Source organism: Tympanuchus pallidicinctus, unplaced genomic scaffold (assembly GCF_026119805.1).
Source record: "Tympanuchus pallidicinctus isolate F22 unplaced genomic scaffold, pur_lepc_1.0 scaffold16, whole genome shotgun sequence".
Taxonomy (NCBI): domain Eukaryota; kingdom Metazoa; phylum Chordata; class Aves; order Galliformes; family Phasianidae; genus Tympanuchus; species Tympanuchus pallidicinctus.
In genome coordinates this window covers 15,030,450-15,058,276 of record NW_026294679.1, presented here as the reverse complement: position 1 = coordinate 15,058,276, position 27,827 = coordinate 15,030,450, and the positions used below count along the sequence as shown (strand labels likewise).

Below are 27,827 nucleotides of genomic sequence, written 5' to 3'. Positions count from 1 at the left end.
ATATAAATTGAGTGACGTGAAAAAGTTCTAGAGTGGACATTTATATATTTTGCACTATTGGTTATTTTTTCTTCTGTCTTTTGCTTTTTCAGTTTTTAATTATAACTGTTTTTTTTTATTCCAGTAAAAATTATTTCCAACAAATGGCAAGTGTTTAAGAGGATTGTTAAGAGATTGATCTAGACTATTCTATGCGAAGCAAAAATCCACTGGGCTCCTTGAAGTTCTTTCTAGATGTCTTTTCAGTAGCAGAAACAGTGTCTTTGAGACAAAGAATTACAAAATTATACATGTTTTGGATTTTCCATCCTCTCCACTTCCACCTCCAGCTGCATTTTCAGCTAAAAAACAGAAAAGAAAAGTAAAGTGAGTATTTTCTGTTGCTTTCAGTTGCTTTAACTTCTTGTTTTAAAAGCACTGCTTTTGTGATAAGGACATTATGTATGTTTGACTTTCTGAAAGTGGAACATGTTTTCACTACTTGTTTGGGAAATTGGAGCATGCAACAACTATACATGTTATATATACCTATACATATATGATGTAGCAATTGATACCAACATTTCTCAATGGACCAAACACACTGAACCACTCTTACTGGAAAGTTTCAGTACTTTATGTAAGTCTGTCCCACACATTCAAAACTGAGGTATGCAAGCCATGCTAAAGAAAAAAAAAAGTCTTGAATTATTATAATCTTGGAAACTATTTCTGAAGATGATACAAAAGCTTTAATTTGACCTAGTTGTATAAACTCTTATCCAACCCTACATGAATCCCTTGGTAACAATCAATTAAGCCAGAGAGACTTTTTTAATACTTTATAGCAACTGATTTTGTTAATGTCTCTCTCAAATGATTCCACAGATGTTTATTGGTCATAGTTAAGGTTGTTTCAATGTAATAAGTTGCGTTTCCAGATTCATTTAAGGTAAGATACCAATATTAGAATTAAAACTTACATTTGAAAGCTGTGGATCACCATGTTACTTAGGTCATTTTCGACCCTTTCCACCTGCATTGAAACATGTCACATAATCAGTGTCCTACCCTCTGTAATTTGTGGATATAATCAACACTACGTTACTAAATATGTATTTCAATTTCATAGTTCAATACTGTATTCTGCTTTCTGTTCTGAACTTTCCACTGTAGTGGTTCAGCAAATATGTTTATTTTGTTTTCTGCCTACTGAATGGCTCAGAATAGCCAGGTCAGTGTGATCTAGAGATAACCGTGGTTCAGCATGCATCATATTACTGTTTGTATGAACTGACTTTAACAAAGGTATATATTTACATGGCCTTGATTTTGACAGTGTCAGATCTGTTCTTCACAAATATGCATGGTCTCATTCCGGTGCACATTTAAAACGAGACAAAATAATTCACTTACACTTTTTTGATGCCAACTATGATAAGCAAAGAAGTCCAGATCCTTAGCTCCTGTAAATCAGTCTGTTTATGTTAGCCTATGTGAGGTGCCTTGTGGGAAAATACCTAATTCTCTAAATCAGTGATGTAAGGACTCCAGAATACCAATGATGTGAGAAAGTCTGAACTTCAAGTGGAAGTAGTGGGAGTCAAGTCCTAAGTTTGTAAATCATTATTTTATTTTTAGCTCAGAAGAACCTTATGCTTAAGGGCATAGGATAAGATTTCAATAACTATTCCCTTTGCAAAAAATGCAAATATGTAAGGAGGTTTCTGTGCAGGTCCTGGATTAGTTTGGTTTCTGTTGGCACTTCTGCAAAATTCAGATGCTTATGTTCCAGTGTTCTTATCCAGAACCAGCTAGTTGTTGAGCAGATGATGACATTTATTGGCCAAAAAAAAAGAGTGTATTTTAAAATAAATCTGGCGGAAAACGGGATGGGCCTAATTCCTCTGAAACTGTAAGTGATGCAACAACGTTTGTTTGAATTTTAGCATAGTAGCACTGATTTCATGAGCTAATTATTTTCCAGTTATATTTCAAATTCTGACCATAACTTGATACATAGCCTTGAATAACCTCTCTTTTAATGTGAAATCTGGATAATACTCACCTATTTCCCACAGATACTGATTAACAAATAATTGTGTACTGTTTTATGTTTTAAAGACCTAAAATACACTATTAGAACAAACTAACTTTTTTCTTTAAACTAACTGACAGTAAATCATTCTCTAAAAATCACGTTTTTCTTTTAATCTGTGAATCTTTTCATTTCAGATGATTATTAAAGCTGATATTTCAAATGCAATACAGAACTAAAAAAATAACTAATTTCACTCTTACATTTGAGTTACAGTTGAGGTTTTCAGTTTATATAAAACTTGGATTGTCATTTGGGTCATCATATGCAAAACCATACTTTCAATTTTAGGTCTTAGAAAGATTAGCGTTACATTTGCACCATGAGAGAACATATTTTAGCCAAGAAACCAATGGTAAGAAACTAGAGCCAAAAGCTTGATCTCAAATTTGGAAGAGTAGTGGGGCTTGTGTTGTTCCAAGTGCATACTCCATTCTCATCTCCTATCCTTGTATTTTTATTTTCAGCTTAAACAAAGCACCAGAATATGTTTGAGAGCTGATACCATGCAGAATTTCAATACAATTCATATTTCATATGATTGTAGCATTCACAGATAAATAGAGGTGGTTAATTATGTTCAATTTTATGTCTTAAGACAAAATAAATTTTACAGTCACTTCATTTCTGTGATGGTCATGTTTTCTGTAATTGTACAGCTTAGAAAATAAGGTCAGTGTATTGGATTTGTGTAATTTTAAAAGGTAACTCCTCTTCCAACTAAAGACAAAGCTAATCCGGCTAAGTCATAACTCAAATACTGTTAGTGTAAAGAATATTGTAAATTTTACCATATGTGTGAATTACAGAGAGAAGAACTACCTATATGAATATATGAATGAAAAAATCAGAAGTTATTTAACCTTTTTTGGCAGCTGCTTCTTCTTCCTTTTTCTTTTGTTCCTCAATAGCTTTCATCTTCTCTTCATATTCATCAGCTCTAGTTTTCCATTCAACCCTGTTGTTCTGAAGACCGTCAAACATGGGTGTAATTTCCTTGTGAAATCTTGAGAATTCCTACGCAAGCAATTGAATTTAATGAATTAGAAATATGAAAACACTGTTGATTTGTAAAGTACAAATTTCTGGAAATGCTGCTTTGCGGAGAAAGCATTTGCTTTAATTTTTCTATTAAAATTATTATTTCTGTTTGTATGCTGTATAAATTAATTTTAATTGATAGTTTGTGGTTTTGATTTGTTTGTTTGTTTGTTTTGCAACTACTTGTTCCATTTATATTAGCTGGTTTTCTATAGAATTGAAAAGAAGTTTTATAATAATGCCACTATCTGCCAGTGCATGTTTGTGAGTGTATTTTTGGCCAAGCCATGGTGGCATATTATTGAAAAGATTGTGTTGGGATAATAATGACATATTGCACCCACACTGTTAGAATATATCTGAATTATGTGTTGCACGTTTTAGTATTTTCCCTAAATTCACATTTGAAAATCTGGTTAATATAATACAATTATAAATTTGATACCTGATATTTCCTGATATGTTTATCAATATCAAGATATACAGAAAGTCCAGTATTTTTTAGTATATTCTAGGCAGATTAGGATGTACCTAATTATATTGAAATATTGGATGATACTCTTATGAGTAATATTTTGAGATCATGTTAAAAGCTACATGCAGATTAACAAAGTTGGCATTAATGTGCTTTCCAGAAAATATACAATGGCTGTTCGTACAGAACATTGTGAATTTTCTGTTCATTTAAGTGTGCCATTAACTGATTTCTGTAATCATCTACATGTCACATATTTATATTAAGTGGGACTCCTGCAACTGTCTAAAATTTTTTAGTGCAATTGTTGGTCATTAGTTGTTCCATCATCCCACTGCTTCAGTGGGAAAACAAACCAAAAAAAATGTTCTTACCTTGTACACAAAAGTGCACACAAAATCTATAAAACCAACTTGGAGCTTAGGTAGTTCATCACCTTTGTTTCTGTCCATCATGGGCTGGAACAGAATAGCAGTAATTTAGATCATGCAGAAATCATGCTTTTGGTTATGATGAACTAATAATCATTGTTGACCATTATCTATTCAGTATTTAAATAATAGACAATATTGTTTAAACACTTAAATTATTTAGTGCTTACAATTGGTTGTTGCTGTAATACAGTTCGTTCCAGGTCACCTTGCTCCCAAAATTCATTTGCAACCATGAGGGCAACCTGAAAAATCATAATTCAAAGGAAATGTAAGCTATAAACAATAGATCTGAATGAATAAATAAATGAAGGAAGGCAAGAACAAGGCTTTCCAGAAAAAATAATAATAATAATAATAATGTTTATTTTCTCAGAACTATCATATTACAGTTTAAATAAACATATTGTCAATTTACCACTAAACTATTATTACTAACTTCACATCCACTGAAGAGGATATATTTCTTGCTAGCTGTGTTATTTCTGAGTAGCTTAAAAAGTTCTCCACAAATACAGAGTTTTAGTCAAAGACAATAGAATTCTACCATTTAATCCTTGAGAGAGTTGAGCACTTCTGTCAGGAATTGTAAACACTTTCTGGTGTATTTAAGGCTTTCTGCAGAAAATGATTATCTTCCATTTTTACATGCTGGTGCACACTATTTAAAAGATAGATTTGGGAGTTGAAATTAGATGATCTCCAAGGGACAAACCCAAGTCAATCTATGATTCTATGTTTTTATGATTATCATCATCAGCAGTACCATGACAATATTAGCAACACAACAGAATCTGTTAGTTCCTGTGATGCATAAAATCTTGAAATCATTGAATGGCTTGGGTTGGAAGGGACCTGAAAGCCCATCCAATTCCAAACCCCCTCCACTGGCAGGGTCGCCACCCACTAGATCAGGCTGTCCAGGGCCCCATCCAACCTGGCCTTGAACGCTTCCATTGATGGGGCATCCACAGCTTTCCTAGGCAGTCTGTTTCAGTAACTCACCACCCTCTGAGTAAAAGGTTTCCCTTCTTAGAAATTACTCAGAAGACTCCATAACCAGCTTGTGTTTTGATTATGCATTGCTAAAACCTATACCTGTAAAATTAATGGATGAGTTTGAGCTTGAATGTCAGTAAGTACTGAAGTATTTGAAGTATTTAACTGCTAGGCAGTGTCACATTTTATTACTGAATTTATTCTTAGCATGATCAAGCTACTTTGAAACACTAAGATCTACAGAATAGGCAAATTTATTCAGTTTTTTCTGTTGTGAAATCTGTACCTTAGATACACCTGAAAAATAGCAAAAGTTGGATTACACTAATGCAGTGTAGTAACATTTAAGGATAGCTAGAACAGCTGACAGATTTGGAAAGGGCAGTTTTAGCTGACTGACAAGTAGAAAAGAGGAGATAGCCCTTGCACTCTCAGTGACAGAAGCACAGAGGTTGATTTTTAGAAGGGCAGTTGGGTGCAAATAGTTATATATCTATCAATTTATAATAAGTATTGTGTTTGGGTCATGACATCAGGCACAAGTGGGCAATAAAACATAGCAAATGGGATTTTTGGCTTGAAAAGTACTTACCTTACTTTGTACCTCCCAAGGCTTGGTTATAGCAGACAAGTCACATCCGGTCATCATCATAGCCCTTTAAAAGCAAGGAGTAAAAATAATTAGAATGATGAAAGAAAAAACAAACAAGCAAACAAAAAGCAACAACAGCAATTAAAAAAAAGCCACCAGCAAAAGATCCATATTTTAAGCTATTTAGATACACAAGATGCAGTTAGATGCACTATTTGAGAAGACATTTAAATTCATGGTTATGCTCATCATCAGATGATAACAACAAATCTCAATTTGCATATCTAGATGCCCAAATACTTTTGAAATCTGTTTGTAGTTAACTGATTGAATAAAGAGCAATATATTAACCACCTACATGATGACTTCTTTTTTGGTTGGATCAATAGATATATATTTAATTGCCTCCTCTTCTGTTTCCATTTTTTCAATTGCATCCACAATCTTTTGAAACATAGTCCTTTTCCTGTGAAAACATACAGGTAAACCATATATTAGTAAACAAAAATCCTGCATTATGAATAAAACAAAATAAATCCCATATTTCTCATATACATTCTTTTCCAAAGTTGCATCCTAGTCATAGTAGTCTCAAAGTGATACTTCTTCCCCCTGAACTCCAAGTTTCCAGTTAACCTAACACATTTATATTTTGCTGTATACCCCTGATGTATGAAGCACTATTTCAAAGTTTCTGACAAAGATTCAAGTAACAAGTTTCCTGACTCTGCTTATTAAACTGTTCAAAGTGACATTAATGTTTCTTTAGTATTATGTTTTCCTACATAATATTCCTTCCAGCAATGTAATGAATCGGGAAAAGAGAAGCAAATACTAACAACTGTCCCCTCATTCTAAAAAATCCTTGAAACTTGACTGAGAGGTACTCTGAAAAATTTGTCTTATTACTGCTTAATGAATCTTTTAATTTGCATTTCAAATGAAAGAAATAATGGGGTTAGTTTTTATTGAAATTTAGTAACGGCCACTGAACATCTAACTGAATTGTTTCCTGTTCCTAGTTTTAAATCATCCCACTCATAAGGCATCTGGACCAGCCAACCAACAAACAAACAATAGTCTCACTAACCTTTGCAAAAACAAGATAATAAAGTTGGGTGAATATTTTTTTATGTGAGGTCTTTGGCATATTTAGCATTGGGATGAGTTGATGTCTGTTTTTAACCCAGAATCTCAATTTCTTTTTCATAAGCATTCTCCTGTTCAATATGAGTAATCACAGTATGGTACACTATCACACATGCAGACAACTTTATCATTAGGCTACGTAATTTACAATTCTGAAATATATCTGCTGTAACTTAATGCATATTTGAATTACCTGCTAGATGCATACAAAGTATTATAGACACATTTTGAAAGATTATAATGAAGATAAGAACGTCTTGTTTTTTTTAAATGAGAATTAGACTTACTAAAATACAGCTCTGTACTCTGCATATAACAAGCAAAAACTACAGCTGTAAATAGCATAGGACTGACATTTTTTCAGTAGGAAGTTACACAGAATTTAGTACTTACTTGAAATACAAAGCCAAGTCAGTTGCTATTATTGCGACTTCAAATAGGTGTAGAACGGTTTCAAACTGGCGCTTATTTAGGTTCTGGAAGATGTTTAAACTCTGCAAGATGGAAAGTTTACGAATTCAATTCCTCTTATAAAACTGTCTTTGCTTTGTACTCTATAGGCTGCCCCATAGGACAGTATATCCAAACTGTATGTATGTTCAACTATACGCTCTAAATCAAAATAACACTACAAATGAAAAGTTCTCCAGAGGTGGCCCTCATTCAGGAGTAGTACTTAAGTTTTTAAATACTGTTATTTCTATCAGTTACAGCTGCAGAAATGTCTGAGAATGAGATACAAATATGCACATCCTGGTGTATATTTTTCACAACCATCTCATATATACTAACCAAATCTTTACCACCTTTTAAGAGGAAAGATGGAAAAGTGAAAAATGCTTTTGGAAAAAGAAAAGCAGGATCAGCTGGCATAGAAGCTGGGAGAGATAACTAGAAAGAATTGCATTGGGACTGCATGGAATCATTAAGGTTGGACGGGATCAGAATAAATGGCTAAATACTGTGTAGGGAGATCCAAATTCCTGCCTCCAGAGGCTGCACAAATAACTAAATTCATATTGACTTGGTCTGCTATTGTTAAGTTTAAATTAAAATCAAATAAAATCACCTATATTCTATATAATTCATCAAGAAATGGCTGCTTTTCCTTGTTTCTTTGCCAGTCACATCCATGGACCTGAGAGTTTTTCCAGACCTCTTCTTCCTGTTAGCCTGGCTTAGCACAATTGCCTGTGGGTTATTAGGGCCCTGCTTCTGTAAAGTGCAGTGTCCTTTTTCCCAAGCAAAGGGAATGCAAGCACCACACCCCGGTTTTCCTTCTGTTTTTAACTGAGGTGAGCAGGGGCGTTGTGGTTCCCCTGTTCAGCACCCTCAAAATACTGACCCCCAAAAATCAATGGTTGCTCTCCAGCATCTCACAATTGAAAAAGTGCCCCATCTCCATCAATAAAGGTAATTTTTTTTTTTTTTTTTTAAAGTAACATATCTGTTTTGTGTTCTGAGATGTTTTTCTCAGATGTAGAAGCGAGTGCCTTCCATACTGCTTGCTGCAAACAAGTGGGATGGAAGATCCTTGAGATTTCAGGTGTACACAGTTATTATTATTATTTTTATTATTTCCCTGAAAAAAAATATCTAGTAAATAGTTTTAAATAGACTTTTTGCCTGTAGCCTGGAGCCAGGCTCTGCTGAGGGTGGAATGGCTGTCCTGTGCAGGAGGTACAGGGCTCTGCAGGGCCGACATTTTGTTGAGCCTGAGGGAAGCAAGATGGCGCCACCATAGCCCTGTGGGAACACCTGTGCCCACGCACAGAGCGGAGCAGAACTCTGAAATGTGGCAGCAAAAAGCCAGAGGAACTAAACTCAGACCTAACCTGCAGCTGTTTAATTGCCGTACCTTGTGTTTTCTACACCAACTTCAGCTGTTTGTGAGAGGCATGCGAGTGAGGCCTACAGGACAAGCTGCTTTTCTCTGCAAGTAGGCAGTGAGTAAGAATTTGGTTTAAACTTCTGAATTTGAGCACAATTTCTTAATCGGGAATTAGAGAAATGAATAAGACCTGTAAAAAACTTGTGGTTTATTTGGATCTTTTGTGTTGATTGCTGTAAGCAGAAGATTCATGCAAACATACCTCATCTTGCAGTAGGGTTTTACTGTACTCCAGGTGATGTCTTTCTAAAATGGAAGAGCCGTGAAGCTTTGCTAGTGGAGCAGCTGATCTGTTAAAAAATACATAATTGTTTACAGTATTTTGAGGCAATATCTGTGATTCAGAATTCAGATTTTGGGGATTAAAATACTTCTGCTATTGATCTGTTTATTCAGTAGCTTAAAATATATCTTAAGCACTAGTATGAGGCAGAGCAAGAAGTATGGTTTTTTTGTCTTTGTTCCTGTGATGGTAAAGACAGATTTAAGAGATTTCAGTGCCTGCTGAAAATCAGCTGTACTTTGAAAATCTCTCTATTTACCTTGTATTTATCTTGTATATTCCATTCTACTGTTTGTTTGATCTACATGATTTCTGCATATTTTAAAAATAATCTTAAGCCGTCGTTTAGTATTTATTGTGTGGCGTGACTTTTATCTGTAATTACTGTGGAGCATGTCCCCTGTGATTTTAACTTAATGTAAGTTAAATCTAAAGTAATAATATAATGGAATTTAATTCCTTTATCGCTTTGGCTCCTCCCTTCCCCCAGAATCACTGATTTATGAACTGTGCAAGTCCTGACTGCTCAGATGTCTTTAGTCTTATCACAGAGCTCAAAGAATCCCTCTGACCTTGGTCTAATCTTCAAGGTAATTCTGGTTCAGACTACAGCAGTGGGAGGAAGGGACAAATATCCTATCTATGCTCCAGGTTGTTCTCCACACTGAGAAGTGTATTTTCCTCCTTCTCTGGGCTAAAAAATTGTTTCCTGAGATAAACCAAGGTGCATTGGTATAGGCTACCTGTGATTTCTGCCTTTGTAGATGAGGTCAAGTTCCAGGCTGTAGTGCTAAAGCAGATGGGTTTTATAAATAGCTTTACTGTGTATGACCTCAAGTAGAGGGCTTTCAGCTAGGGAAGACCATACTAGGAAGATTTAAAAACCCCTTAAACTTATTTGGATGAGAGGCAGTCAGCTGAATAAGGATCAGCATCTGTCATACTCTCTCTCCTACATCACTCGGAGAATCCCAGAGAATAATCAGAAGATCCCCTAACGTCACTGCTCCAGTCTGAAACTCCTCTCCTGGGCTGAGTGTGTCCAGGGACAGAGGAGGAGGATGAATCATTCTGGAGATGCATTTAGTGGAAATAGTACTCTCAGAAAATTATGGTTTGAATCTCCTGGCCCACACGATATTCTGAGAATCCTGTGTTCTCTAGTGGCTAGCACACAGAAGAACTACCAAATCACTCAAAAAACTAAATAGTAGGTTGCTCACTCTTCAACAGTGGGCCTCACCATGATTTGTAAAGCTGTAATAAACAGGTAAATTTAAAATAATATGGATTTATATTTTTTCATTATGATAATTTACTAAGAACTAGAGAAAGATCACAAGCAAGCTTTTTTGTACATTTAGAACACAAAGGAACGTGAATTGCAAAGCTTAACCTTGTGGTATATAACTTGCTGGTATGTGACCCCTGTGGCAGAAACCAAGCTCGTAGTTTTGCATTGTACATAATGTGAGGAGATTATATCTCAAAAAAGGACCTATGTCAATCAGTGAATTCACTGGAGGGAGCAAAAAAGCGAGGTGAATCAGCCAGTAGAACACTGAGAAAAGAATGCACCTAAATTCCTGTCTTTAAGCTGGCCTTCGAATATTCCAGATGCTGAATCTCTCTCCAGAAAAATGCCTTTACTCTATCTTGAAAGATAAATAAAAAACTCCAGTTAAGTACTTTCTACTCTTTTTATTGAAGCTAATTTTGACTTATCACTAGTGTAACAAGACAGAGCACTGAAGTTTAATTTTGGAACTTCCTGACTAAGGTAGTCAGATAAGTAATAGAAGTTCATCTGCCATATGCTTAGATCATGTATAGAGATTGATGATGCTTTCTTTTTAAAATCCTAAAAATTCCTTTTTGCTTCTTGTGATAGTTAAAACAACTGTCTAACTTTAAAATGAATTGCAGCTCCAGCAGATCCTTCTAAGATTCTGCTTTTGAGGTTTCTCATTGTTTCAGTTGCCATGACAAATTCTCAGAGGCAGAAATCTTCTGTATGATGAATATCAGTCAATGGCTTAGGTTGGAGGGGACCTTGAGGATTATCTAATTCCAACTCTCCTGCCATGGGCAGGGTTGCCACTCATTAGATCTGGCTGCCCAGGATCTGATCTGACCTGGATTTATGTGCCTCCAGGGATGGGGCATCCACAGCTTCTCTGGGCAGCCTGTGCCAGTGCCTCTGAGTAAAAAAAAATTCTGCCTAATATCTAACCTAAATTTCCCCTCTTTTAGTTTAAAGCCATTCCCCTTGTATTATCATAATCAGATCATGTAAAGAGTTGGTCTCCCTCCTACTTTCAAGCTTCCTTCAAGTATGGGAAGGCCACAATGATGTCTCACCAGTGCCTTCTCTTCTCCAAGCTAAACAAGCCCAGCTCCCTCAGCCTTTCAAGTCCCTTCATGCTAGATGTTCATGGAATACCTACAGTATATTTTTGCATGTGTTAACATGTTCTTCCTTTTGCCACTCAAAGTATTGCATAGCCATATATTTGCATTTACCAAATCTGTTAATTTTACTTACTTCATTTGATACAAGTTATTGGTCCCTCTGTGATCAATGTCATGGCAGAAAGCAGCAGCAACCATGGCAAAGGCTTCTAGATCAGTGTAGTATTTCTTTATTCTACCTGTCTGTAAAGGAAAACAATTCTTACTGTGCACCTTCCTTGAAAGGAAAGCTAAGTAATGAATGTAAGGTTGATATTGTCGACATTACCATCAGCAAAGTAAACATTGTTTGTCCCACGTTGAATCCATGTCGCCAGTTGTGGTAAGTGATATCTCGATAACCCTTCCTGACTGTGTACATCCATCTTGTAAGGACCTAGTATGAATAAAAGTGATTGAGACTGTGCTGTTCACTGAAATGAAATTAATGGACTGTTCTGTAAAATTACTGCAATAATATGCTTTTTTTTTAAATGAAAATAATTAAACTATGCATTATGTAAATGCATATTGATTTAATTCCTTAAGAGGTCAAGCAAGTTCAGAATCAATTTAAGTCTTTATAACAATTGTGCAAATATTCAGAATGTTGTTATTCATACCTCTCATACTTTAGTATAGCTTACTCCTGTATTAAAGAACCTACAATCAGTCTGCTATGTTAAAAGAAATACAAATGACAAAATAAATCAAACCTCTGCTGGGACTTTGAACTTTTCAACAACATTTATCTCAAAGAACAGTCGTATTCCACAAGTTATCAAGCCGTGTTCTGTAACAGGAAAGTCACTGAAGCGAAATTCATATAGTTCTAAGTCTTTGGGATCGGGTAGTTCTTCTTTCTGTTAGGAAAAGTCGAAAGCAGAAGGATTTTTATGTCAAGTACAAAGTTGAACGAACTGTTTTCTTACTTCATTGGGAACACTGCATAAGGACAATATGCTTACTGTATCTTCAAAACCTAATATGTATTACATTTTGAAACACAATGGTGATACTAGTCTTCTCTTCCAAGAGGATGGGTAAGAATGTTGCCTAGATGGTTTTTCTTCCTGCTCTTGATTTCAACACAATTGGTTGGGACCATCTCAGCATTTCCTCAATGAGGAAATCTCAGGTCTTGGGGTTCTTCCTTCCTGGTATAAAATCTTGTAATTTCTCTGCTTTAGCCTGGTCTCAGAGTTGCAGTTCTCTTTCACAACCAAAATTATTCAGCAAGCCCTTCTCTTCACAATTAATAGTCTAAATCATGAGTAATCTTATATTTTGTCTGCCTGCAGTAGATTCTTGACTGCTTTGCTTTTGAATGATCTCAAACTGAAAATTCAAGGCTAAAATGTACAAAGCTTGTAGAATTCAAATTTGTTATTGTTTACTTCATATCCCTTAGAGCCCTTTTTTACTGCTGTGGTTGGTGGTAAATTACAATTGTCTTCTGTAATTTACAACAGCCTGTTCTGAATAATTGTGCTCCTTGATGAAAATGAAAGCTCATTTCAGAAGTAATGGACAGTGTAAGTTCATAATCTTATCCTACACATTCTAGGGGAAAATGGCTGGATGTCATGCAGGGATATTTCTCTCCCTGAAGGGCAGATACAGAGCTTATGTCAGCTCTCTCATGAAGCGAAGAACTTTTGAAAAGAATTCTAAAATTCAAGGGATCAAAAGGTTGAGAAGCTTGTACTAAATTTCAAAGTGCCTATTTTGTATACATTTTATAGATTCACATTAAATAGCCTAACTGGTGATAGTGGTATTGGCAAGTAGCAGTTTTCATTTATATATCCCAAAAACCTAAGGAGAACAGCAGAATATTTGAAAGTAAATGCCTTAAAAAAATAAAAAATTAATTCAGGGAAGTCTGATACAACCCAAAAATAGATTATATGATCACAGAGATTTTCTTCCATCACATAGTCAATAAATGATCTCCCTTACACAGATAAGGAAAGTTATAACAAAATCTATTTGCTCCTGGACAATGTATTTAAACAAAAGAGGCTGAGCAACTATAGAACTGTATTTATTTCTCCCTTTGTTGAATTTCTCTTTAAATTTACTCTGATCTGAGGTCAAGGGCAAGGAAACCTGTAACAGTGGTGTTTTAAGACCCATTACTTTGTGAATCATCAGATCTAGAAACACCTGCTTTATCTCATTAGCAATCTGGGATTCCAGGCCTTATAATAGGATAAAGCACTTGCATGTAGCCTTGGCAGTACAGAATATACTAGACCTTTTGATTTGTGACACCACTCTGTTGAAAGAACTCATTCTACTTGCTTTCTGGAATTTAAAAATTCATACAATATTATTACCTTTGGAAGCCTGCACTATCCTAATTACTTGTTGCTATACAAGTAGAAAGATTTGGTAAAGTTTATTGATGTTTACTTTAGCAACTTTGTGAAGCATTGATGTGTTTTCAGTTTCACTACATACAAGCTGCATGAACATCTTTTCTGTGGGAGCCAGTGAAACTTCAACACCATTGCACTCTGGCATATACCTTAACTAGCAGTAGCTTCATGAGACCTGTTCCCTATGGCTATGACTATGTTAGCTAATGTGGTATAGTAGGAGGAAATATGTGTGGCTGGTAGTAGAAGTCAACTGTCTTGCATGTATCTGATATTTCTTTTTTGGTCTGGTTCTGTATTGATACATTTACAGTAGAACTTCATTACTTTCCTGAAGCACACCTTTTGGTTTAATTTCAGTTAGACCATGTATGCTTCAGGACTGTTCTGCAAGGAAAAACAAAGTGCAGTAAGTGGGCACAAAAGGTGTTTTGCTTCAAGAAGGCATTCCCTTCTGGGCTGAAGTACCAAGGCAGAAGTGTACACAGTCTAGAAGGAAAATGGCTCATTTTTGTTTTAGCAGGAGGAGAGATTTAATTGCTTAGGTCAAATTTGTTTCAGCGCTGCAGAGTATCTTACTGCTGCATTTGGACTTCACCTAGAGAGATGCAGGATAGTTCATGGGAAAGTAGATTAGTTCTACTGGAAACTCTTGTATGTGTTCTCTTACTCAGAATGGAAGTGACCTGGCATCATTATACCTTCTGTTTTTTTCAAAATGAAATAAATGTGTAGCACTGTTCATGTAGCATTCACCACTTTAAATGTTAATTGATATAAATCTTTCTATATAACTCTGGCTATCCAGGTCTATTAAAACATATATCAGAGACAGTGCTTCCTTGTAGGTAACAGTGGAGTCTGTACATGAAGAAACTGAAGAAGTCGAAGATATACTATTAAATTAGCTCCATCTAGTTGTGGAATTGATAGCTAGTATCAGTGGTATTAAGCAAAATTTATCTATATACAGCTTTTTGAATAAGAGCCATTGCTATTTGATATCAACATTCTTCTGGAAGTCAAATTTTCATTTATTGACTTACCAAAATCCTGATAAGATCTTTTTCATCACATTCTTCTATACTCTTTACATTTAATTTTTCTTTGTATTTCTGAAAATGAAAATGAACAATACTTTCAGGTTTTGTATAGCAAATTTCCTACTTCAATTTTGTGGATAGAAACTCACCAGTATAGATTCAACTTCAGTAGGAGTAGCCTTTGTCTGGTACATAAGCATTTCCTGAGCAATGTCTTTTCTATTTTCAAGCTTGTTCATTTTATCATAAGTGTCGGTATTTAAAACAGACCACCCCAGGAACTGTGTAAGAGTCTGGAACAAAACAAAGCAAAGGTTAGGTGACAGCATGACAATAAAATTGAACTGTCAATTTAAACTTAATTCTTAAAATTTACATTCTGGTCATGCTCTTTGAAAATCAACACTCAATTTGACCTGTTAGAAGACTTTACCTTCCCATCAACTGGTGCCATTTGACCTTTGCAGCTTTTAAGGATGTTGTTTGTTTCAACCCGTGCCCATCTTCCTATCTTATATATTATAATTGCCCATATTCCCATCTTATATGCAGGAGTTTGAGGCTTATGAAGTTTAGGTTAGCTTGGGGGACTTGAACACAATGTGTAATATCATATCTTTCGTAAGTACATGATCTCCCATAGAGTTCATGATTGCAGGCATATCCATTGGTAAGCAGCATGCCATGCCTGCTAATATTTGGCATTTGGACATTGTCCTTGATATTGTACTTCAACTTTTGGCTAGCCCTGAGGTGGTCAGGCACTTTGACTGGAAGATCTTCCAAAGTTCCTTACATCTGAACTGTTCCATTCCATCCCATTTTTAATCCACTCACATTAATTATGAACGTTGACCATCATTAAAGACTCAAATGACTTAAAAATATCTGACTTTGGTTCATTATTGGAATGTAAATGATCTCATAAATTTTCAGTTTTATAAACAGAGAAAAAAATCTCTCATTCTTAAGAAACTGTGGTAAGAAAGATAGTCTTTTGGCCAGATGTTAATATAGCCTGCTAAAAATTGCCAAGTTAGCATCATATGGCTCCTTAGGGTCTGTAATCCTATTATACTTACTTCAATTATCTGTTCATCGTACTCATCAAAAGGTTTTCCATCTTTCCTGTTGTAGAATGTTGCAACTCCCACAATTTCTTCTTTTTTGTTGACAATAGGCAATGAAAGGACATTTTTGATAACCCATCCAGTCTCATCCACGGGTCCTTTCTATAGAAAAGGCAGAGAGGAAGAAATGTTGCATGTTTCTTTGAAAGTAGTAATACAGCTATTAATATAGGTTCTGTAACACTAGTCCCATGAATCACAAAGAAAGGAGAAAATTTTCATGTACTCAATCATATAACTAATTTGTGGAAGGATTTAGCATATTTTTCCACAATATTTATATATATATTACTTGAATTACCTGAAATGTGAAATATTCATCTGCTGGTGCATTCATCATGTTACAAATCTGCAATATAAAAAAAAGGAGACATTATTCAAAGAAAATATAGCATGCATCATGACTTGGCCTGTCTTTTTTTTTTTTTTAAAAGGATATTTTAAGCTAAAAGCAGTGAGCATCCTAGCTAGCTACAAAGAGTAAAACTGTCCCTATTAATTTAGTTGTGGGTGTTCTTACGTATCATTTTGGAGCATTTACACCAAAGTGCCTCATGTATGGAACCTCACAATGCACAAGCATAAATGTTAAGAAAACTTGTGTGCCAGTTTTCAGTGACCTGGGGAATTGCAGAAGTAAATTGAATACTACCTCAAAAGGCTATGTATTTATTGCTATTAAAAATGACATAGAGTTAGTAATAGCTGTCATTCACAATGACTTTGAATTACATATCTTGGCTACGCTGTGTGCCATGCTAAACCAGTGTTGTACCAGTATGGAGCTGAATATACTTTCTGGCTGATTTGGCCCAGCCCACATTTTCCAACTTACTGCTACGTAGAAGACATGAGAAAAGGAAAGAAAAAACTTTTAATGGTGTATATTTAGACACTTACTGTGAGTAATAGTTCACACATTTGGAAAGAAACATGCACCATGCAAATTTATTCCTCCAATGTTACCATAATTGGAGGGAAATTTTCTTGGTATTTTGGATATTAGTGCTATGGGTTTGTCTCCATACAGGCTACTGATTCACATAACTTTGGAAGCGGTGCAGTATTTTTAGATAATTTGGGTATGGGAAGTATTTTTTCTTTTTTTTTGTTCAATCAGAAGAACTTCATATATTAACACATGTAGTTTTTACTTTTGGTATGAACTTACAAATCCATTTTCTGCAACATATGTTGGCAATCCACTGATAAGACACCAGTGATCTGCTGGAGGTGACCTTTAGAGAGAGAATGAAATTAGATGATTTTTGCAGATACAGACATGCTAGTAATCTATCTCAGCAATAAATCTAATTGCCATACATTAGCAGGCTGCCCAGGAATACTCACGGAATGACTTTGATTTCTTCTTTCCCATGCAAGATGTAGTCAATAATCTTATAAAAGTTGACTTCCTAAACAAAAAGAGAAAAACATCTAAGTTACCTGTACAACCTCAATGTCAAAGTTAAGATTCATTAAAAGAAAAATTAATATCCTCACTCTTCCATCAGGTGTCTTGGGACCTTTGTAAGGCTCTGCCTCCCCCAGCCGAATGGGCCATTCATCATAGAACTCCTGACAAAATAATACACAGATGTTAGCAAAATTAAAAATCTGTTCAGTGTTCAGAGATAGCATGAGATTTATGGATAACAGTCTTATTTTTCTCTCTCCACAAGAGTTTTATGGACACGTTTCAGGAAAACAAACAAACAAACCACAAAGTATATTCCAGGCAAGAAATGGTAACCAGTAAATTTCAGACTAATATGAAGCTTGTCTCTTCACTTGTACAGTGTAGTTGTTTTAGTAAATAGCAATTTTTTAAAGCAGTAATCAGACTACATTTCTCTCTTCTTTCTTTACTCAGAATTGTATGATAAATTCAAAAAATGATTTTATAATGTTTATCATGGTTGCGTGCTTTGCCATTCTTATTTTGCATCTGTTGTTGTAACTCGGTTAGATTTTGTATAAATTATCTCAAAGGGTTAGAAAGGATTGTATCTTTATGTCTTGGAGCGATCTAGAAATATGCAGACACTAGAAATAGGCAGAACCAGTGAATTAGAAGGACAGATTTTATAACTTACAGTTAGGAGTAACACTTTTCTGGCAGGTAAGCAAAATGAATGTTACCTTCTCTTTAGTCATGTCCAGCAGACCAACAGAATATCTTTCACAGTTTAAATACATTCGAATAGTATACAGTGCTTTGTGAAACTGACGTTCTATGTCTGTTAGCTCTTCAAATACTTTGTTGGCAGACCACAACAGCATCTATTTACAACAGAAGAGAAAGAGAGTGAGTCAACAGTAAAATGCATTTGAATGGAACAAAACAAACCATACGCATAGGAATGACAGGCATCCCAAAATAAAGCAATAAGTTGAATTACTGTTATCGGAGAAATAAATAAATAAGATGCTTTTCTTACTCTAATAAGCATGTGAAACTGTTGGACAGTGAGAAGAATGGTTTCATGCAAAAACAAAGTATCATCATTTACTATCATCTTATCTTATCTTACTATCATCTTAGTATCATCATTTACATCATCTTCTATACCTGACTTCTTCGGGATTCAACGTTGTAGAGATATGAGGTATGATGGTTTCTTAGGACCAAAGATATAAAATTGAGGTATTTTTTAAAGACCTAAAAATGACAAAACAAAAAGCCAAGAATAAGACATTTTCAAATCAAGAGGTAGATTCATTCAAACTATTTGGTGAACTAGTGACTGTGCTGTTGTATAATAGGAGATTATTACCTCTTCATCCTCTTTTGAGAACTCACTGGCGTTTAATTTGTTGAGAGCCATGACAACAGCAAGCACCTCTTTACCCTGCATGATTGGGATTGCCAACATATTGACAGTGGTATAACCAGTTTTTTTGTCCAGAAAGTCTGAAAAATGGTTATTCTGGAAGAAAAAAATATCGAAAACACAGTTTAAATACTTTACTTATGAGTCAATTTTTATACCAAAAATAAATGGTTATTTTATTTCATAATTTATATTTGCAATGATGTAAGCACAATCTCACGGTGCAGTAAGCTGATACTGCCCAAACGATTATCGTTATTTAATACAGTGTCACAAGGTTGAATGTAAATACATTTTTAAGAATTGGTTGTGAATGTGGATACCGCAACCAAGTTCAAGACAGATTTGAGGAATTAAAAGCTCAAATAAAGCAGAGAATAATATTAATTTACCTAATAGTCTAATGCATGTGGTGTGCATGTAAGAGATTTACTTCATAACTGCATTAATATTTATTATTGTTCATTTATTTCTGTAGATAAAATGAATGATACTATCCCATCGCATGATATTAAAAACTATGTGTGAAACTCTTTACAATCTTTGTGGCTGAAAATGCATCTGTCAGGGAGGCATCCCCAGCAGGTGCACACCTGACTTAGCCATGTGTTGTTGCTTTCTCTGTTTCTAGGAGAAAGCTATGGGGATGTCTCACTTAACTGAATTCCTGATCTCTTAATATTTAAAAGGGACCTGTATACACGAAGTGAGTGGAATCATCTGGACATAGCAGCTGAGTCTTAATTTCTTTAACTGAAGGTACAAGAAGTGGTGCTTAGGAAGAAGCACTAGGGTCACAAGATTTTTAGAGATGGCAGGAAAATTTTAAAGGATGCAAGTCTATGTCAATAAACAAAAAGATCTGTAACCATAAGCCAACCTGCACTGTGTCTGGATAGTTCAGTGCAGATAGGTAAAAATACCTCATAATACGCTGATGACTCTTTCACAGCATATACACAGATTTCATATGATTTTTGTATGCAAGCAAAATTTTGTGTATTGATTTGGACCTTTCAATATTGAAAATTTTGCTCATAATTGGTAGTAGTTTGTTCCCAGTCAAGATTTTAACATATTTTCTCTTGCAAACATAAGCTCCTTTGGCTTTGAAGAAAATCACTTTTCATAATGTCTGGAAAATCCTGTTCATAATCAAATAATCTTTTAGCATCAGAGCCAAAATAATATCTTTCTGCTCCTATTGCTACTCCTACTTTCTGCTCCGATTATAAGGTAGACAATTTATTTGAGCCTGACCTTATAAGTGGAGCCATCTTTGAGTGCTGTTGTGAACTTTCAGCTTTCAGCTAAATCATAAAACAGACTAAAAAAGATGGGGGAAAGGAGGTTTGTTCATAATTCTCTACATTTGCAAGTGTTTTCTACTATCTCCTGTTGAAGCTAAGATACATAGCCTCTGACTGTACCACAGTACCCTGTAGATACCTGCTAAGCTGTGCAACGCATCCTGGACTTGCACTAAGCTAGGACCACTTACATGAGAGGAAAATCAGGACCCCTCTCTGTGTTTATCTTTCTGTTACAGGTGATTAAAAAGATGATTGGAGAAGGGTCTGACAGCTGACCATTATTCTAGCCAGTTTACTTGAAATGACTAATTCATTTTTCTTCATTCTCTACACCAGGACACCAGCTTTATCTCATTGTAACTTACATATACTACCGCTTACATATGCTACATTATTATGATAAACCTTTTCCAATGAGTTACAAACATGATGCTCTGTGTTTGCTTGATTTAGGCAACTTTAGATAACTTTTATTTCTTTATGTTCTATTTAAATGGTAGCAGTGGAATTTACAAAAAAGTAATTCACTGCTGTGAAGAGTATGATTATCTGTGAAAGGGAAAAACCAGTTATTTCTAAAAATAGTTTTTATTTTCCTTAGATGGTGTTTACTAATAAGCTTGCCTGCTGAGACACAGCTGACTGTGAACTGTAGCTACACAGCTGCAAGTTTGTGTTGGTAATAAGGTCCAATGGAGAAAAAAGTCACTTCTCTGGGAAGCAGGGGTATTAGAAAAAGAAAGTTAGTTTTCAGATAATAATGATTTAGATAATATTTTCAATTACATAAATCACACTGTTTTGTTTTCAAAAATCAGTGTTACTGTATTGGTTCTGGAAGGTTATTATTGATGGACCATCTAGAAGAAGAAACCATCTTGTCTCTCTTTTATTTCATGGTTCTCCCTGCAGATCTTGATTTCTTTCTTAGGAGAGAGATGTTCATCTATGTACCCTTTTGCTATTTCTTTCCTGATGAATTCTGCCTCACTGGCTGGTTCCTTAAGCAAACTATTAAAAAAAAAAAAAAAAAGAGTTCTCCAGAATTTTTCACAGGCTTTATTCTGTGCCAAATTTAAAAGCATATTGAAGACCATTGTTCTAATGTTTGTTCAACCATTATATGGTATTTCATGATGGAACTGCATCTCTCAGTTCACAACATTATCTTAGGATTTGCAACACTGTTCCATAACACTGCACTGTCTTAAGTATTTCTGAATGGCAAAATGCAGCCTGAGTCAACTGAGCTTGACACTACTGGGAACCTCCATACCAAACTCCACAGCATAAATTAGTGAGTGTAAATTTGATCAGAAACATGCAAAATTATTCTAAGTAATGAGTGTGATCCTTGTTAATTTGGAAAGAAAGAGAACGGGAGGCATTTGAGAAGAAAATCAGTTGAAAGCATAAAGGAATATGGATCCTTCTTCCCTGTTTGATCAGTCAGGGTGAAGACTGATTATGTTTGTTCATCTGAGGCAAGAGGAACAGCAGTTCAAAGTTGCCGATAAATGAGGTTTTTCACATTTTCAGTGTACTTTTTCCCTTTTGATTGCTTATTATCTGGTCCATCTTCAACATCTTCATTACACGTGTGATTTGCCTATTAGGAAATGAGACTTTTTCATGAACTTTGCTTCCTTGACTGGAGCCCTGCTTGGAAGCAATATGATGTAATGTTGTTTGTGTTTCACAGGCAACATTTACACCTTGGTTTTCACATCAACTCCCATTCAAAAAAACTCTTCCAGTTTCTCTCTTACTGTGTAGCCTCAGTGATGCATCAGTAACTTACTGTACAGCCAGTTCCCCATTTTAAGTTTGGCAAATTGCCTCTAACACCACAGTGGAGAAGAAATGGAAAGACTTAATCCTACAGCTGAGGTGGTAGTGCCAAGACAGCCAATGCCTGTTTTCCTCCATCCTTCTGGGAGCCCATGCAGTTATGACTAATTTGTTACTGTGCTCATTGTGGACTGGAGGTTCTGGGTTGTGTAGGTGACTTCAGAGTGGCAAAATACATGGATGACAAGGAATGGGTCTGGAGCAATATCACAGAATCATAGAGTGGCCTGGGTTGAAAAGGACCTCAAAGATCACCTAGTTTCGATCACCCTGCTGTGGGCAGGGTCACTGACCACTAGACAAGTAGTGGAGCAGAAAAACTACAGGAACTTCTGTCATTAGGAGCCAGTGTCACACTGTCATCTTTATTATGCTTTTCTTTGCACCATCTTTACATGTTTCTGCTTTTCTTTGTGGTAGGCTTGCTGTATTTTTTCCTGTTCCTGATATTTTGTTCTTCCACTGATTGTCTTCCATTGGCTCAAATTCCTTAAAAAACATTTTTACTGCTGAGTTGTAGGGAATTGGTGTGTTATATTGCTGCACCTCACATTTCTGCTTATCTTAATTTCAAATTAAGATAAAACAAATGTGTTTGCTTTATAATGATGCACTTAATTATAAATGGAATATGAAAGGTGTCTACCATCAGATAGGACAATATCATCAGTCTGATTCAAGACAAAAGAACAATTAGTTAAATTATTTGGTCATTCACTGGGCCATATTCAGAAATTTTTTATCAGGGATGTAGGACAGCTATAGTTTAACATGTAACTTGCTAGTGTTACAGAACAAATTGAATTTGATATCTTAAAGATCTCAAGAGTTTTGAAAATGAAAGCAAATAAAAATAGGTAAGGATTTATGAGTATTTGAGGATTAAACATTTTCAGTCATGTCACTGACATTCCTGCTTTTTGTTGCCAAAAGTAGCAGATGTCTTGCTTCTTTATGAAAATGAGTTTTTATTACATTTCTTTGAGCAATTTTGTTCACATTAAACAAGAAAATAAGCCTAAAGGGGAATTTTTCACTTTAGTATTTAATTTTTATGTTTTCATTTTGGCAGCTTTCCTCTTTGAACACAAGTTAATTCAGGGAAAGAAGGAAAGATGTGAATTCCATCCCTCCCCCCCCCCAAGGCAGAAAACATGATTAGTAGAAATTGGTTCCTGTATTAAAATATTTTCTTGAATGAAACTTTGTCTTTATAATAGATTGTAACAGATTTCAATTTTCCCATTTAATATTTGCTATTTTAATTATGAGTTTATGACAGTGTTTTTAGTATCAAGATGGCAAAGGTGAAATAGAGGTGCAAATATTAACATGTAGACACAGTGCAAGTTCTAGGCAGGTAAAAATCTATCCCTCTGTTTTTTCCTTATGTTTAGTTTATGCTGGGAAGCATTCAGGAAGGCAATACTTCTGAAGCACTGTCTAAAGATGGACAGAAATAAGATGCTCTTCTAATTTCTTCTAATGCTAAGAATTTTGCGTTTGTTTCTCAAGAATTTCCCTTCAAAGTTGTTTTAACAATCTAACTGGCTTATTAAACCTTATTAAACTTACTGTGTTTCATCAATATGTTGAATATTTGGGTTTCTTCTTCAAGACCACATTCCTAGGGGATGAGAACTGAGACATCTCATTACAAAATGGCAGGCCTGCTACCCAGCTTAATCACAAAGTGACTCCCACTCTTCCTTCTTCTTCCTCCCTAATCCCTTCCCACTACCATTGTCAGGTCAGTGAGTTGTGTCATTTACCATCTTGCACTCTCCTGGGCTTCTCCAGTGCTTTGTATTTCTGACGTGGATGAGCACAATTCCATCAATCTGTTCTTGCCCTAGGATGCAGTCTAAGATCAATGCCAGGCCCCAGGACTACTGCTGTACTTTAACAGAATGACTGTATGCCCAGCAGCTGGACAATGGCTTGGTGTCCAGACCTCCTCACTGCAGTGTGAGTGTTCATAGCACTGAGCTGCTACATCATGCTTCCACTTGTTCTCTTCTGTCTTCAGATAATCTTTAAGTTATTTTTACAATGCTGTGTAAATTCTAGAAAGGGGATGGAGTGTCTCTTCTTCATTCCAGGCTCCAGAGTTTGATGCATTCCCATGACTCTGAAAATCCTATCACTTCAGAAAGTCTCAATATGAAAACATCTCCCACTTTTTAATCGAAGAGAAATAGAGCTCCAGAAGAAAAGAATCATGCAAATGGAAGCTAGCTCAATTTACCAAGGGTTGATGCAGAAACTTATCACTTGAAGATGTTTTTAAGATTGTTCTGCAGGTTCCCTGTGGTTAAATTAGGTGCCACAATGATCAGTGCTCTGGCTGTTCAATCTGAGATGGAAGCATTGAATTTGTCAATGCTCTGTTGTTTATTCATTCATAATTCAAATACATAGTGGATAAAAGCAAATATATGTACTATATATGTTGGCTTTTTACAGGCTGAGAATGTGGGATTTTAATTCCTCAGTTCTTGTCTTACGTCTTAGTTCTATCTGGAAATGATATCCTAGGAAAAGATGTAACATAAAATCTTTATCGTTTTGTCAGTGTTATCAGATAATTTTTATAGGATACTAATGGGCCTATCAGATTCTGTGCAGTTTGTTATTTTATTTTGGAATGTTTAAGTAGCACACTCTACTCTGCCAGGCCTTGGGAACAATGTGAGGCCAATCATCACAGCAGTGGTCCTGCCTGCCTCCTATTTCTCACTGCTGTTAAATCCTGGATTAAATACTATAAGCTCTTGCTGTCAACAAGTCTTTAATCTTGCAGGGGGGAGTCTGTTCTTGCTACTAAGTTAATTATGAAAGGTCTGTATCTTTTCCTCCTGCTTTTCTTTTCTGTAGCATTAGTCAGGATGAGGAGCTTCCTCACGTTTGTTGGTACTTTTCCAAGCTGAAGGAGGTTATCTCTCAAGAACTGGCTACCAGGCACTAAAAGTGAAGTCCCATGTTTTTTCAAAGATTGATTGCAGTTGTGATCTTTTGTTCTGTTCCCTCCTCTTATAAAGGGGTGGTGATTAAAGCACCACAGCTTGCTGTGGGTTTGACAGTGTTACCAGGAGCTTAAGACTTAAAAAAAAAAAAAAAAAAGGCAATGCTGTTACGCTGTTTGGATATGGATTGTCAGAAATAGAAAGTGGTTAGACATGACATCCTTACAGCACCGTAGCCATCATTCATTCTGCATTTTGTATTTGTTGTGCGTTTTGTATTCTAACAAGACATTGAGGCAAAATTTCTCTCAGATTTAACTCCACTTGTCTTTTTTTTTTTGCTCTGGATTTAGGTAGTAGACAATCTAGTTTCACGGAGGTGCAATCAAAGTGATTTGAAAATTAATGCTTGTTTCAAAATGATAAAGGCTTCAGTGGCTGACTTTCTTTTGCTATGGACTGACTGTATTCCTTAAATCTTACTGGCTAAACTTGAACTTCTGTGATTTTTACAAAGATAAAGATTCTGATGACATTAGTAGGAGCTTTGCCTGTGCAGCGTGTGGATTTGGACACTGGATATTTTTTCTAATTGAATGAAAATGCTGATAGTAATAAGACCTTCATGTTAATTTTTACATAACAAATATTGGTTCCAGAAAAATCCCTTTAAGTTTCGTAATTACCTTGTAAAATGCTAACGCTTCAGTGACATTCAGTTACTAAATGTGGATTAATGGCTCTATGGTTTGGTTGTATTTTTTAAGTGTGGCCTAATGGCCACTCTGTCAGTTATCCTGAGAGAGTAAATGAATGCTGAAGACGGCTTCACAGTGGTTGAATAATAGATGAATAGGTATTCATCAAGCATTAATTCATTTATGCATGCAAAATGAATATTTAGCAGTACTAGATAGACAAAGAGATTCTCTTGTTTACATTATATTTCTCACACAATTTTGAACAAGTAGTACTGAAAGCACAGAAATATTTGAGTAGCCCTTCTCTGGGTGCCCCTCACATAATGATATTTAGGAGCTATGCAGTGTCTGATAAAAGGCACATCTTTCTTGATCCTCCTGATCTTTTCTCATGTAATCAGCCTTATGAATTTAGAAGGATTATCTTCCAATCTCCTAATGTGGTGGTAAAAGGCAGTCATACGCTTCCTGTCAGAGCAGAAGCCACCAAAGAAAGCCACCCAGTGGTTAAAAATCAACTGATTTGCTTTCTCAAATCAATCATTTTTCTGTTTATTTTCACACTTCCTACTTATATCTTAGATAGTTTATTATATAATGGAATGATCTTTTCACACACATGCAGATTTTTGATTGTTTTTGATCTTTAAGAGTAGTACTTCCTTCCTTTATGCCTGCCAACTTTTAACATGACAAAATGTGTTACTTTTTGTTTACCTCCTGCAAAAAAATAGAAAATTGCAGTTTATGTCGGCATTCAGACACTGAGGTGGTTTCGGTCTCTAAAATCCTCTGGAATTTTAAATTGTCAATATAGGAAATATGGAAAACCAGATATTTTTCTGATATAGTCATCTTTACCACCATTTGATTACACTGAGCTTTTCCACAGAAGACTAAAAAGAGGTGAAGCTGCTGCCATGTTATGCTAGAAGGTTAGTTGCCTTTAAAGAAATCTACAACAATCAAAGCACTTTTGTCTTTCCCTATGTATTTCAAAGCCATTTATAAAGCAATTCTTATTCATGCATTTCTGTCTGATTATTCAATATAATTTCCATGTAACATTTGTTATAACTCCTATCTGCACATTAAATAAACTAGGTAATTATGTGCAAATTCAACAAGAACTTTGAAAACAGCGGAGCAGCTCTTCTTCCACAGATGGTTCTGAACACATGCTGGATCTGGACATACACATAATCTGAAACTACTTTAAATTCATAGAGAGTCATGAAGCCAGACGTATGTTGACACCATCTTCATCTGGGTTCATTTACACTGTAAGGAAGCACTCTAATTAAGAAAGCTACAAATATGTTATATTCAGAGACGAGTGTATAGCACTATCAAATGATAAGGGACCTAGCAAACCTATACTGGAGAAAACAATAGGAGTCCCCTGCCTTGTTCAATAGAAACACAAGTACTTATTGGTCTATTAATATATTCTGATATATATCTGATATATTCTAATATATATCTGATATTCTCCTTCATTATTACAGTAAATCAGGTTTTGATTATTGTGCGAGGATACTAGAACTACTTCACTAGGCTACATGATGTGATACTGGGTTTTAAGCATTATCTTCTGTTGCTTTTCTCTTGCTTATATCTGGATTGCTGTCTTGGGGATGTCTCTAAAGAATGACTCCAAACCCTCAGGCCCTTTGCAGAAGGAAAGCTGAGTAAGCAAATACACAGAAACCCATCCCCCAGGGAAAATCACTCACCTTTTTCACATCAGGTATATTAAAAAACTTCTTGGTATGAGCAACCCATCCCGCTATCCCGATGTCCAAAGGGAAAACAGTCTCGTTGTCTGGATTCACCAAATTCTCCTCAAATTTGGAAGTTGGAGTGACATTGAGAAGCCTGGTAGCTACTTCTGGAGTACCATTTCGGGAACGACAAATAAACATGCTACACCGATCGGCTGCCAGCAGCTGTGACAGCCTCTGCAGGGTTTTGTGCACAATCTTTTCCATTGAGCCTGCTTCATCCTGGATTTCTGTCAGCAGCTCAAAAAGTATGTTACACTCCTCCAGGCGAGACATGTCTTTGAAGCTTACTCCTTCCTTCACATCTCCAGGGTTCACTTGAAAGATACTTCCCAGCACTTCTGCCCTCATTTTGCGATCAAAATATTCCTTGGCAAACTGGGGATTGTTCTCCAAGTATTTTTCAACAGCATCTTTATTTACCTCACCCAT

General features: G+C 35.6%; 1 protein-coding gene across 1 annotated transcript; it reads right to left on the bottom strand.

Annotated features, from left to right (window-relative positions):
• Nucleotides 1-276: 276 nt before the first annotated feature.
• On the bottom strand, nucleotides 277-27,827 carry PDE6C (phosphodiesterase 6C). The gene is made up of 22 exons (XM_052677957.1): nucleotides 27,348-27,827; nucleotides 18,724-18,876; nucleotides 18,519-18,608; nucleotides 18,089-18,229; nucleotides 17,450-17,524; nucleotides 17,297-17,361; nucleotides 17,118-17,184; nucleotides 16,248-16,295; nucleotides 15,899-16,048; nucleotides 14,966-15,109; nucleotides 14,820-14,888; nucleotides 12,106-12,252; nucleotides 11,679-11,786; nucleotides 11,484-11,593; nucleotides 8,858-8,945; nucleotides 7,158-7,258; nucleotides 5,974-6,081; nucleotides 5,616-5,679; nucleotides 4,195-4,269; nucleotides 3,968-4,051; nucleotides 2,941-3,094; nucleotides 277-341 (listed from the first exon to the last, which is right to left on the bottom strand). Exons 1-22 carry the CDS (start codon nucleotides 27,825-27,827, stop codon nucleotides 277-279), a joined length of 2,586 nt encoding a protein of 861 aa, XP_052533917.1.